This window comes from Papilio xuthus, unplaced genomic scaffold (assembly GCF_000836235.2).
Source record: "Papilio xuthus unplaced genomic scaffold, Pxut_1.1 DF829129.1, whole genome shotgun sequence".
NCBI classification, from domain to species: domain Eukaryota; kingdom Metazoa; phylum Arthropoda; class Insecta; order Lepidoptera; family Papilionidae; genus Papilio; species Papilio xuthus.
In genome coordinates this window covers 1268428-1282471 of record NW_013529520.1, presented here as the reverse complement: position 1 = coordinate 1282471, position 14044 = coordinate 1268428, and the positions used below count along the sequence as shown (strand labels likewise).

General features: G+C 33.1%; 1 protein-coding gene across 1 annotated transcript; it reads left to right on the top strand.

Moving 5' to 3' along the window:
* The first annotated feature begins 2094 nt into the window (after window positions 1–2094).
* LOC106121358 (sodium- and chloride-dependent glycine transporter 1) lies at window positions 2095–13972 on the top strand. Its single transcript, XM_013317001.1, has 12 exons — window positions 2095–2255; window positions 3054–3219; window positions 3574–3852; window positions 4145–4361; window positions 6010–6124; window positions 6397–6576; window positions 7440–7629; window positions 9255–9454; window positions 10638–10769; window positions 11252–11386; window positions 11877–12029; window positions 13121–13972. The coding sequence occupies exons 1-12, from the start codon at window positions 2226–2228 to the stop codon at window positions 13244–13246; spliced, it is 1923 nt and encodes a 640-aa protein (XP_013172455.1). The 5' UTR covers window positions 2095–2225; the 3' UTR covers window positions 13247–13972.
* Window positions 13973–14044: the final 72 nt, after the last annotated feature.

Genomic DNA, 14044 nt, shown 5'->3' with positions numbered 1-14044 from the left:
TGCCCAATTAATTATGACATTGGCATTAGATGTATTAACAATTTCTTATTTAAAAGGATTTAACAAATTAGCAAAGATGACGAAAGATAATGCGGTGAGCTATTTAGCATTTATTGGCAACTTTTTTATATTGTCTTTTTCTGCATAATAAATCTTACTAATAACTTATAAATGCGTATGTTCGGATGGATGGATGTTTTTTTAAGGTATCTCCGACACGGCTTAACGACTCTTGATGTAATTTAGCATAAATGTAGAACATAGTCTGGAAGAAAACGTAGGCTACTAGTTATATTTTTTTTAATTTCGTCGCTGACGACAGCTAGTGAAGGTATAAATAAAAATCTGAACGGATATTTAAATTACTTTCTTCTTAGGGCTTGTTCCTGTTTATATGTTCACACTGACCGCCAGGGTGTGCGCGACTCATACGTACATGTTGGTAAAAGTTGACAAATCAAAGATGGCCGATCGTATTAAAAACTTTCTATTGTTTTGATGTATGGTCGAACTCGATGAACTTAAAGCTCAATTTTTTCCAAAACTCGGCAGTTACACAACATATTTGGTATTTATTTATTTTTTTTTGACTCATAAAATTACGTTAGTACTTGAGTCAAAATTCTAGATTTTTTTTTAATTTCTATTTATAACATCATAAATCATATCAAATGTTAAACATAATTAACGTAAATAATGTCGTGTAACGTAGCGTCATATCGCCCATAAAAAAAAACATGTGCGGGACCGTCGTAGATTTTGTTATTTATAAAGGTTTGATCGCACAAAGGTACAAAGACAATTCCATGGTAATCTTCCAAAAATGCAACTCAGTTAATTATGGACGAAAATTCTCAATAACCTCTGTTAATTGTTAACTCAGCCTTTCCTGTTCCTGGCTATTGTTTGGCTCTTTTAATTACCCCCTATACGCATTCCTCGTTTCGATCAAAAGCATCAAAATGTATACAAAGGAATGTCAAATTCCATACATTCCGATATTTAAGTTTTCCAGTAATTTTGTAAAAAATATTTGATCAAGTGAATTTATAATGGAATAAAAAAGTAGTCAAATTATGGTATGTATAAATTTTGGCACAATGTGTAGTTTATCCATAGATTGGAACGTGAGTGTCAATCATTAATATTTAAGGTAATGGCCCTTCGATATGTTTTAATCGATAAAAAGGTTAGTTTCCTAAATATTTATTGTTATGTCTACCAGAAAGTATAATGTCAAATTTAACAGGTCAGCCTTCTAATTTTGACACCAGTCTAAACTAGGAAGGTGACCAGAGGGATGGGGGGATCCAGCGCCTGAGGCTGAATGTAGGCCAACCCTCATAGTGGAAGCTGCTTCGACAGCTGACGCAGGCGAGGTCGCGAACGAAAGCGCAAGCGTGACCGTGGCCTCGCCATGATGCGTAGGAGGAACGGAGGGGTTTAGTGGGTGTGCTTCCCATCCGGAAGAGAATCCCACATAACTACCGCGTCAACCCCGGAGCGCGGAATATGTATTAACCCACGACCGTCAGACCACAAATAAGTGAACTGTAAACTAGCTTAAGAGAAACCACCTTAGAAGACAGAGCTCCAAGTAATTATATAGTTTTTAACAATAAAGATTTTTTTTTATCTATTAAAATCACAGTTGAATATATTTTTATACGGCAGTAATACATTAACCATACATTACGACATATGTACGCTATTGATAGTGTTTCAAACTTTATCTTTTAGATTGTATAAGATATGATTATCGATAAACAACAAGATGTATTGTGGAATTCATTGATGAACATTAAAGTCGTAAAGTTACAAGTGCTACAGATTATCTATCTGATATCGGTCAGGATAAATTTGCACACGTTTTCTTAAAGTAACATCAGATAATATTTATCTAATGAGTCAATGATAAGCAAAACAATTAGCAACAAAATATAATAAAATTTAATTAGAGATAAAAAAAACATAAAGAATGTTGTAAATTTTCAATTTTCCGATGCAATATTAATTTTATGTTATCATTAATTTTATCGGTATTCTAAGATAAGATTTAATGAAGAGTTTTTACCAATATTTAGGCAGTTTGAGTCGTGCATTGATCGGAGACGGTTTATTGAGAACGTTCGCATGGTTGCAACATTGTTTGCACATCTTTTGCATATGTTGTACAAGAAAAGACTTTGGTCACTATACGACGATTCTGACAACAGCTATCGAAAATGGCTGGTGGAGATTACACTATGAACCCGGTAAGTAAATTATAAATAAGTAAAAAAATTATAAAATGCACATTTTTTATTTTTAAAATGTACATTAATTCTAGTTACATTTAATTAGAAATATGTAACAATTTAAATGTATGTTTTATATAAAGAAAATTTATCATGCAATATAGTATGAGGTAGCAGCGTAGTTCTTTTATCAAATTCATTAATGATTAAAGGATTAGATATGTCTTTTAAATGTTCATGCAACTGAATTGATGAATCGTACCTTTAAATTATTTCTCCTTTTTTTCACTTAATAATCTGGTAATTGTTTAATTTGTCTTTTTAAAAAGTTTATTTAAAAACAGATGGGTAAAGATTCAATTTCCATTGAAATATAATTTATATCTAATTATTATTTAATAACTAGCTTTCGCCCACGACATCGTCCGCGGAGAATTAGAAAACCAACTTAGTAGCCTATGTTCTACATATATACCAAATTTAATTAAGATCCGTTGAGCCGTTCTGGAGATACCTTCAAACAAACATCTATCCATCCATCCAAATATTCGTTTTTATAATATTAAGTAAGATATAAAGCGAATCTCTAATTATCGTCTGTGTCAAATTGACTATTAGTTTTCCTATAAATAAATATAAATTAAATCAAGAAAGTGGTAGACACTTTCTCTGTCATGAAGAAAATATCTGTTGCATGTTGTCTTCTATAAGTGAATTTTACTTATAAATAACGCAGTGTTGTAAATCAGGTATCAATTGATTTATTTGAATTCTAATTCGGATCAGTTCAAGCTAGTTTATTCTATTTTATTCTAGAGCGAAGCTAATGGTAAGGTACCAGCTCAGGTGAACACATCAACGGGTACTCCGGAGAAAGCAGCGTGGGGTCGTCCGCTCGAATTTATCCTAGCGTGTTTAGGATACGCAGTCGGTTTGGGAAATGTGTGGCGTTTCCCTTATCTTGCATATAGAAATGGCGGAGGTGAGCAAAATATTGTCATCATTTTTAAACGTATTAGCTTGTAATTATGTTAGTATTAAGATATTCAAATACTGTATTGTCAAAGAATAAATCCCAAAGTATGTTTAATAAATTGACGAAATGCTAATATGCCTGTTGTGTAGCGTTGTTACCAAAAGTCTAAATTTCTTGATCGATTTTTTTTACACCCTGTTAATAACCAAACTTTACTTGTTATATTATTTGATGAGTGGGTCTTTGTTTGACGCGTTTATCGAATATTCTTTTTTGATAGCGTCATATTTATAGATATAAACAGATTTGAACGTGAACCTTTTTTTGTAATTTTTTTCTACATTAAATGATTGGTTTTAGGTGCATTCTTGATACCATTCTTTTTGATGATGATGCTGATTGGCCTACCATTATTTTTCTTGGAATTATACATTGGACAATATACAAGTTTGGGGCCATTGAAGGCGTTTGAAGCAATCGCGCCATTCTTTAGTGGGCTTGGATATTGCACCTTGGTGGTGATCAGTCTTATTAGTGTTTACTATATGATTATTGTAGCTTGGACGCTATTCTACACGATTGTCTCGATAGCTGGCAATCTAGATTGGGGATCGTGTGAGAATGAATTCAACACGGATTGTAAGTTCATTCAATTCCTTCTATTTGCATGCTCATCGTTTATATTTGCTTATTTGACCCACCTTTTTATATACAGTGGACGTAAGAAATTAAATTACATACACGTTTGTGAAAAACAAGTTCGGATCTCAGTCGCTATAACTTTTTTTACATTTATAAATACTAAAATATAACAGTGCAGTTTATTTTGGGTGAAAATAAAAATTACATATTCTTGTTTTAAAATGCAACCAAAAGATGGCGTTGTTTTTAAAAATAAGTTTAAGTCATTATTAAAAAGTTTATTTTTTAGTTTGTTACAGTGGTTTTTACGATGCTCAATGCAGGATTAACAATACAGGACAATCAACAGATCTTACTTATTATTTAAGGCGTTGTATAAGTATTGGAGAGATTTGTATGAGTACAGGTTACGAGCCTTATGATGGTAGATATTGTTTAAATGGCACAGAAACAATACCTTGGTATAGTAATGTGAGAAGAACTATTGCAGCTGAGGAATATTATACGTGAGTTTCTTTTTGTTATTCTTTATTAGACTAGCTGTCGACCTAAATACCGCCCGCGCGGTATTAAAAAGACTTTAGTAAATAGTCTATGTGTTCTTGCAGATTAATTCTACATCTATGTACCAAATTTAGTTCTGGATATACTTTATAAAAAGCATCCCTCCATCCATAGATACATCCAAACTTTCGTAATTTGTGAAGTCTGTTTGATCAACTGCCAAAATGTATTAGTCGTCACCGGCGACTCCGTCTGCGCGAAAAAAAAAATAGTAGCCTATGTGTTCTTCCAGACAATGTTCTATATTTATGCCAAATTTCATCGAGATCTATTCAGCCGTTCTGGAGATACCTTCACACAAACATCTATCCGTCTATTTGAAAATTCGCATTTATAATACTAGTAAGAAGTAAGATAGTTGAAATCGATCCAAAAATTATTATAATAATTTTTATTTAACTTATGTTTTTTTATTGCTATTGTGTTCTTTAGATCGTTTGAATTTGAAGGAAAATTATTAATAAATGTTCATTATAAAGATTTTGGATAATCAAAAATCGGGATTAATTTATTATAATCATAAAATGTTATCATTATCCAATATTGAATGTGACTTGTGACTTATGGGTGCTTAAATCATGCATGGCGTGAAAGTAGCCTATACTATACAGCGTGATTTTTTCCGCGTAATGTATTTAAAATATTAGTAAGAAGTAAGATTAGATATAACGCCCTTCCAAATACTAATATTTAATCTAATTGTTTAAAATATATCGCTACATTTGGCCGATAAAGTTGTAAATCTCAACTTATGTATCTATCGTCGTAAAATATAGATAAAAAATATTTTTAGTTTTTTTTTTTAATAACGTATAACATTTTTTTATATTGTAAAGAGTTATAAATATTAATTTATAGAGATAGGAAGCTATTATCATATCATCTATACAATATTTAGAATATTGTAATAAAACGCGTTTAACACGACTCAGCTTAGGTGGGTGATATAAAATATAAATACGTAAAAACTTTACACATGACAATCGCAAAGTTTTTAATCTATATTATATATATATATATATATATATAGCACGACTTTCTTTTATATATATAAAAGAAAGTCGTGTTAGTTACACTATTTATAACTCTTTGAAAATTGGTGAGGTTCTTCATTTATAACTGGTTGAAAATTGGTGAGGAGGTAGCTTAGAGCCAGGAGACGGACATGGGATACTATTCATTCTTTTTTTTTTAATTTATGCCTTGAAGAGCTGCCTTTTATTTCACTTATATATATTAAGTTTTTTTTATATATCCACGCGGATGGAGTCGCGGGCGACACCTAGTTAGGAATATATGTTTTTGAGGTTGGAGTGAGGTATGAGTTTTATAAAAAGTTTTAATTTTGTTATTTATTATTTATATTATTGTCTTATTTTCTTCATTAACAAATTGTTTAAACTTTTGTGAAACAATAAATTAATTGGGAACAGCTAAGTCACCCATGATCGTCCGGCGAGTGTTTATTTGGGGTTCTTCGCGGTTGCGTCTCGTCTGAGTCGTCGCCTTCGCCAGGCTATCATACGTTAGTTAAGCCGTTACTAATTAATTTACATTCATAGTTTTACTGAACAGAAATTTTGTTTCCAGACAGCGTGTGTTAGGCCGTGGCGATGCTACTTGGGAAAACTGGGGAACGATTCAGTGGCATCTTGTCGGGTGTCTTGCACTCGCCTGGTTTGTCGCGTTCCTCTGTGTTATTAAAGTAAGTAGAATATTTTAAAACATAAACCCATTTATATTCTCTCAATCATCTCCAATCAAACTCTCGAGGATAGCAAGGTTCAAGAGATCATCATCATCAATCAGAAATTGGAATTTTATTTTAAAGTTAAATTTATTGTCTAAAGCATTGTATTTTTTTTTTCAATTTAATTTTTTTTAACTATACTTTTTTAAAAATTCCATGTTACAATTGGTTTTGGTAAAAAATAATATTACCGAGAAGTAAATACTGATGATATTGTTTTTACACAGGGTGTACAGTCAGCAGGTAAAGTGGTTTACTTCACGGCGTTGTTCCCTTACGTAATGTTAACAGCACTCCTTATTAGAGGAGTGACATTGGAAGGAGCGAGAGATGGCATTGTGTTCTATTTGACACCAGATTGGAGCACTCTTTTAGACGCAAGAGTGTGGGGAGATGCTGCTTCACAGGTAATTAACAAATTCGAATATATACTTTTTGTGCCAATTAGCTAAATAGAAATAATATTTGGCAAAGATTTCAGTCAAACGTAATCTTTAAAAAATAAAATTATTATCAGTGCCTTTTTTTCTTGAAGTTTTAAATTAAGTTTGCTTTTTCAATTTAGTTCGTTGATCATTTAATTACAAGTAATGTATATAACTTCAAAACTTTCGTGATAAGAATAAATCTTTTGATGAGATGAATTTAGAATAGATGAACTTAATTTTGGTAATGGTTTTCGTAAAACAACTTATATAGATTTTGTACAAATTAATCTTCTTTAGTTTTAATCACTTTTAGATAGTCAAATATTATCTTAAATTGAGCAATTATTAGAACAACTCTTTACTTTCCAAACAGTTTTAAATTAATTTTTTACGCTGTGAGATTAGATTACTTTTTTTGTACCGAGGTAATCTTCAAAAGATACCCTGCTAAAGACAAGGTTTTGTAACTTGAATAAAACACCCTGGACTTCTGTATGACCTTGGGGAATTACCTCTGGTGCCTCTCGCATGACTACGGCAACTCAGGATCAAACCTTGTTGCTCGTCGTTTAGGAATTAGAGGGGTTAACCCCTCTGAGGGGTTAGGCAAAGTGCATTCGCTTCGAAGCGATTTCATATCGAACTTCAAAAGTGTATGGAACTGACGCGCGACAATCACGTGACTTATCGAAAGTTATCGTCAGTTCTAATCGTCTATCCTAATCGTCCATAATACAACCCTAACATTAGTAGATACATAACTTGTTGTCTCCACTTTTTCAAAGATACATGATCATGTCTACAGTGAAAGCTCACCTTTATAAACTTTTTCTTATCTACAGATCTTCTATTCTTTTGGTGTGGCGTGTGGATCTCTAATCACCTTGGCATCATACAATGGCTTTTATAATAATTGTCATTTCGACACGATCTTCGTTTGTTTCGCAAATTTCTTGACTTCTGTGTACGCGGGTTTTGCTATATTTTCTGTACTCGGATTTCAAGCTGAATTAATGGGAGTTCAAATAGATGGTAAGTATATTTTTGAACACCATACTTTTACTTTGAGTTCATGCAAAGGAAAGAAATAATTAGATTCTAACATCCGTTTATTATTTCTTAGAGCCATAATATCATTTTTGTCATATTTGGTACTAAATATATGTATTAGATTTTGCGGTTATTCTTTATTGCCCTAACACCTTTATCAAAACAAATTTTCATCTTTGTTGTACTGTAAGAAAAACGGTGATAAAATTTATTCCTATCCAGGTGTTACAATAGTTAAAACAAACGGTCATATAACTTATGTTTTATTTTGGCAAATGTTTTCCTTTCGTAAGCTTTCGATACGTATGTTTCATTCGGGTAAACGTTACAGAACCGCACGGCGTTGATTTGATCAAGTTAATTAATCCAAGTAAATTGCATACAACCGTGGGCCAAAGCAAACATGTTGCGAATATCTGTTGAACTGAATAGAGCGTGTTTCTTTTTCCTATTTTTTATTTTATTATATTGTTGGCACTACTTACTCTTCTGTTAACGTAGCACTCCATTACAGTGATATGTGTAATACATATTGTCGTCTCTTTTATGTTCTTTGACAAAATTGAGACAACATTGTTTATTAATATAAAAATAATAATTTATACAAAAAGGTGACAGACGAGCAAACGGCCACAGTATTGTCTTGTATACGGGCACGGAGCTTCTTTTGAACGCTTTTTATTAAACCTGCATATTATTTTTAGCAAGATAAATTAACATATCTCTTTTTATTTTTTCTAATGCCTTTGCCATATTCTATGAGTAAAAATTAAACACAAATTTTAAACTATGATAGATATTCATTTACTCTAAATAACTGTAAATCGAAACATCCTGTATACGTAGATGAACGTATTGTTTTGTACACAATCGTCGATTGATCCGCGAACGCAGTATCCTTTGTTGATTTCATTCCGGAGCAACATAACTGTTTTGAATTTGAGGCAAGAGATAATGGATTGGATTAACAGTACACAAAAGCAGGATTTATTGATACAAACGGAAGAAATTGTTAGTATTCAAAAATATAGAAAACACATTTTTTACTTTACGAACTTTAACGACGTTCCATTAATTTCCTAACCTGGTTTTATTTTAAACAACTAGCAACAGTTATAAATATTTTTCCTGTTAAATAACTGTTTACTTCATATAATTCCCGGGAACCTGTTACATATATCAATAAAGTTTATCTAGTTATTGGTCACTACGCACATGATACTGCTATTGACGAACTTGGCTTTAATACCTAACGTTGTCATAATACAGAGATATCGTCTGATAAAATACAATATTGACGGTGCCCTTAATCTCTACATGTACTATTAATAAGAACAACATATAATTTTTGGCTTGTTTCTTTCACACGGGTACTTATGAGGAATCTGTTCACCAAGTTTTCGAGCTCCGATTTCTATTATCATTTTAATCTCCTTTACCTCCTTATTCGTGTTACCTTTAACACGATTAACCTTTTTTTGTTGATGGCCGGTGGTTAATTATCCGTGAAATTATGAAATTCTTTATGTATCCAAAGGTGTTTCTCAAAAAATATAAATTTATTTTCTATCATAACAAATTCAAACAAATTTTCTTCTTTCCTTCAGATGTAGCAGAGCAAGGACCGGGCCTAGCATTTGTCGCGTACCCGGAAGCGTTACTACAAATGCCCATACCGCAGTTTTGGTCTATATTATTCTTCCTCATGCTGTTCATACTTGGCCTCGGCAGTCAGTTCGCCGGTATAGAGGCTATCAACACTGCGATTGTGGATCAGTGGCCACAGTTCAGAAAGCGATATTGGATGGTAAGTTGTTTATCATACTATTTGTCAATTTGTTGAGTTACCAAGGATTGGAATAAACAGTAACGGTTGCAACTCTTGTAGCGCCCTGGGCGTGATTTATACGGTGCAGATTTTTAACTTCTCTCGGCTTTAATAGGGTTAAGAGATACTTTGTAATTCGCAGACTTGTCGCGCTCTTTCTGTTCAATGCCCTGAGCTTTCGCCTTACCCTAAGCCCGGCCCTGATTATAATCACTAGACTGTCAGTGTATACGCGTATTGCACGAGTGGTAGTCATAGTAAAACTTACTTCACACGTATAGTTTGAACAAGATCTCCCACGTTTCCAAAAAGAGTAGCTTATGAAAAAGATATAAATCGATTTATGATTGCCACTAAGCTAATAACGATAGTAGATAAGGCTATCTGTAACAAATGTGACAGAGTGCTTTTTCATGTTAACATGTAATACTAATGCACCCATGTTATCAATATATTGTGATTTAAATCCACGACCTGTGAAAGTTAAACGCTACAATGACACATTGCAAGTATGACATCATCACTGCAACTTGGCGCAAATTACCTCTTTTGGATTTAAACCTTTTATTGTATAATATTTTCTTTTTTTATAACATAAGGTGGCAAACGAGCGATCGGCCACTGCCACTGAAATAGTGAAGTCACCGTTGCCCATAGACAAACGCAATTGCATAAGCGTTGCCTACCTTTAATCAACGGAGGAGAAAGAAAAGATCTTCCCTTCCCATGCATCCTCTCATCCGGAAAGTCCACTTCCACTTCCCATCCTTTCCTTATAAGAAAAAGGCTGGGAAGGGAAAGAGGACTAAATTAGGCCTCCGGGACGCACACTCATCAGACGAAACGCGGAATTGCTTCCACTTCACGCCTGTCTTCTGCGTGGTTGTGGTATTTCACCGGGCGAGCCGGGTCAATTCGTGCGAAGATGTTATAGCGGGCTCTACCACTGTTAAATGCACAATGCATTACTTCCAGACAAACAATGTCAAATTTCAGCAATATCCATGCTGCCGTTCCAGAAGGAAATACCTTCAAACAAACATCCATCCATTCATCTAAACATTCACATGTAACATTAGTAAGATGAGTAATGTTATCACTAAAAGTAATTATCTTACGAGTATAGCTTATATAAATCTCTAAAAGCTTGTATTGTTTTAAGGTGACAGCAACCACGTGCTTTTGTTGCTTCATCCTCGGCATCCCGATGTGCTTCAGCGGCGGTGTCTATCTGTTTACATTGCTAGAATGGAACACCGCGTCATGGGCCATCCTGCTCATTGGTTTAGCTGAGGTACGGTGAACTAGTAAGAGATAGCAAAGCTCCCAACAACATGCTTTAAATATACCAAATACAAAAGAGACATGAAGTATACGGGATGTATATTTATTGACGGATCGGACGGCCCACAAAGATTTTGATCCGTCGCTTAAGATACATCCCGTATATTGCATGTGGTACAGTTTGCTCCTATTATCATATTGAAATTATGACAAAAGAATACGATGTTTGTATGTTTCTCTTCCTGTACTGCTGTATTATGTCCGTAACTTATTAAATTGTTACTTACGGGTATTTATTTTTAAATATCAGGTTAACTGCTTGGTCATTAGCCACTATCCAAAAGAAAAACACCAATACGTTGAATTATTCTTTTAATTTAAATAATTAATAATATTGGAAAATAATATTAAGGTTAGGTAATAATATTAAAAGTCATGAGTAATACTAGTATTAGTGAGAAATGTTTAAGTAAAAACTATGCTTTGTTTTAGAGCGCGGCGGTAGCGTGGAGTTACGGCATCAATCGAGCGATGAATGATTTAGCGGCAATGAACATGAAACTTAACGCAGTTCTCAGATTCTATTGGAAAGCCACCTGGGCCGTCGTTTTGCCAGCAGCTAGTGTTGTAAGTTTATATTATTTAATACTAAATTAAATATAAACATCAAGGGCCTTATTCTTGAATATTACATAATAATTTCTCTGTAAACGAAATTAATTATTAATTAATATTTTATTCCTCTGGTATTGCTGATGTCCATGGGCGTCGTTGAACACCTCGGTGTTCCCGCTGCTCGTTTGCCCCCTTCTGTTATAAAAAAAAATATGCAATATTTTAGAATGTATGTTCGAATCGTTCGACGTTTTTACAAAAATTTCTAAGAAATTCAAAGATATGTGAGACGTCAACACACACTGGGCCATTGTGGTTGACTCTGGGCTATGTAGCATTTGGTCCGTTATAATTTGCTCGTTCAAGTACAGACAGGTACTACCGGTCCAAAGGTCTGACATCGACTAAAGCCCCCTGACGGGCAGGTTACAGGCTCCTTATTGAGGACATGTAAAATGTGTATTAAAGTTAATATAATTTGAATTATATTTATATTTTTCAGGCGGTGGTAGCCTTTATATTCTCTGATTGGACGGCGCCGAGCTACGCGGATTACGTGTTTCCATTGTTTGCCGATACCCTCGGTTGGCTCACTGCTATATCGACGATAATATTGTTCCCTGTTGGTGTGGGATGGGCACTATATAAAGGATATGTAAGTTATTCATTTTTTATTTCTTTAATTTTTATATACTTTTAGACGTTATTAATTAGAATCCTTTGGCGCGAATGGCGCCCTTTCATTGCAAAGTCAAGTGTTAGAATGATTAGTGAGGTGTCGACATTTTAGTAAGGCTGGTGTTGCGCCAGTACACCGGCACAGTGTCGGATTTTCTTCCTAACAATAAGTAGAAAAAATTTAATCGGTAGTTATTCATACTTCTGCTGTTTAATCGGATTTAAGAATTCTAATAGACTGACCGTTGGTTTCTAAGTCCAAAATGTCCGTTTTAAATATATTGTTATCTCTTTTTCGTTAAAGATAATGACAGGGAATCCAACAGTGAATAATTTTAACAAAACCGATTCCATCATAGTTGTAATTTTTTTAATTCCAAGTTATATGATACAGCATATATTTATGGTTAATCTACCGTGAAATTAATAAAGTATGATTTTATTTAATCCGTATTAGTCTGAAGTATGTGATAGTAATTAATTATCTACATATTTGTAATCATAGGTATTTTAAGCCGGGACTTATATCTAGTAGGCGTGGCATATTGTTTCGTAGCATTTTTATTACCTGAATGACAAGAGTGTAATATTTTTCGTGTGTATTTATGTTTGTACTTACGGTAATTTCATTGTGACGGCCTAGAGCTTAAACGAATGAACATATTTTGTCGAGCGAGGTGTCATTCAATTCGTCTTCTTTCCTAGTGTCAAAGAAGTACAAAACACATACAGTGGAAGTAAAAACCACCAGTTTAAATCTCACTTGCCATAACTGTTTTACGTTGCTTCATTATTTTTTCAATGTATTCGAGTATGGGAAAGTGTTACATGTAACATTACATTTTGTATAGAAAATTTAAAAAAATCTTTGTTTTAAAATGCAGTCAATAGATGGCGCTATTTCATCCATTAGTGTCAGTTATGTTTTTCGAATTTGTTTGATTTGTTTTTTTTTATTAAGTAACCATAAAGGTTATATAGGTATTTTTATTTTGTAAGAATTTTGAAATAACATAAATGAAAGAACTAGGAATCATTGAAGTGTATTAACTGTAGTTTTTGTTACAGAGGGGCAAGGAATTATTTACGCCGACAGAAGATTGGAAGCCATCTTCAAGGGCACTTAGTAACCCTCCAAATGACATATCGAGTGACACAAATCAAACTGCTTATGACAATGTGGCATATATATAAACGATCTGTACCTATACAAATAAATGAAATTAAAGTGTTTGTAATATTAAAATAAAATATCGATATTTCATACACATGTATTTAAGTTACTTATAAAAAATAATTGTCCAGGAGATCGCGTTTATTTTATCTCTGAAATGGCATTACCAGACATTAAATTGATAATAGCTGGTGTACTCGTAAGTTACAGTCTTAATTAATTTTAGTACAGTAAGCAACACTTCGCAAAATATTGACGCGACGCTGGATCGAAAACGTCGCGACGCTGGATCGAAAACGTCTCTCGCGCAGGTTCGGCTGGCTGACCGCGGGACCGGTCATCCGACATAAAGAACAATATTCTTATAGATTTTGAGATTAAAAATATTTTAATACCACGCGTACGTCGTCCATTTTAACGCCACCTTAACTATCATTAACTTAATTGGTACTAAATTTTGTGTGATGCGAAATCAAAGTGTGAATATTATAGGGTGTTTTTATTATTGAATTTTTTCACATTTTGCTATAGTATATGTTCAATATTTTACAGTATAAAACAGATAAAAATATAATAGTTAAGAATGTACGTTTGAATCACAATGCACACAAACTTATATATCTACTATATCCAATTGATCTGTTACTATGTAAATAATCGTGATTTTTATGAAAGCCATCATATAACATACTTAGTAAGAATTGTTACTATTTATTAAAAAGTAAAATAAAGTGACTAAAGTTTTGTTTGATTTTTTTTTTGTGTAAACTTTCGAAAAAATTCTTTGTATAATACAAAATGTAGTAATTTTTTTTAAA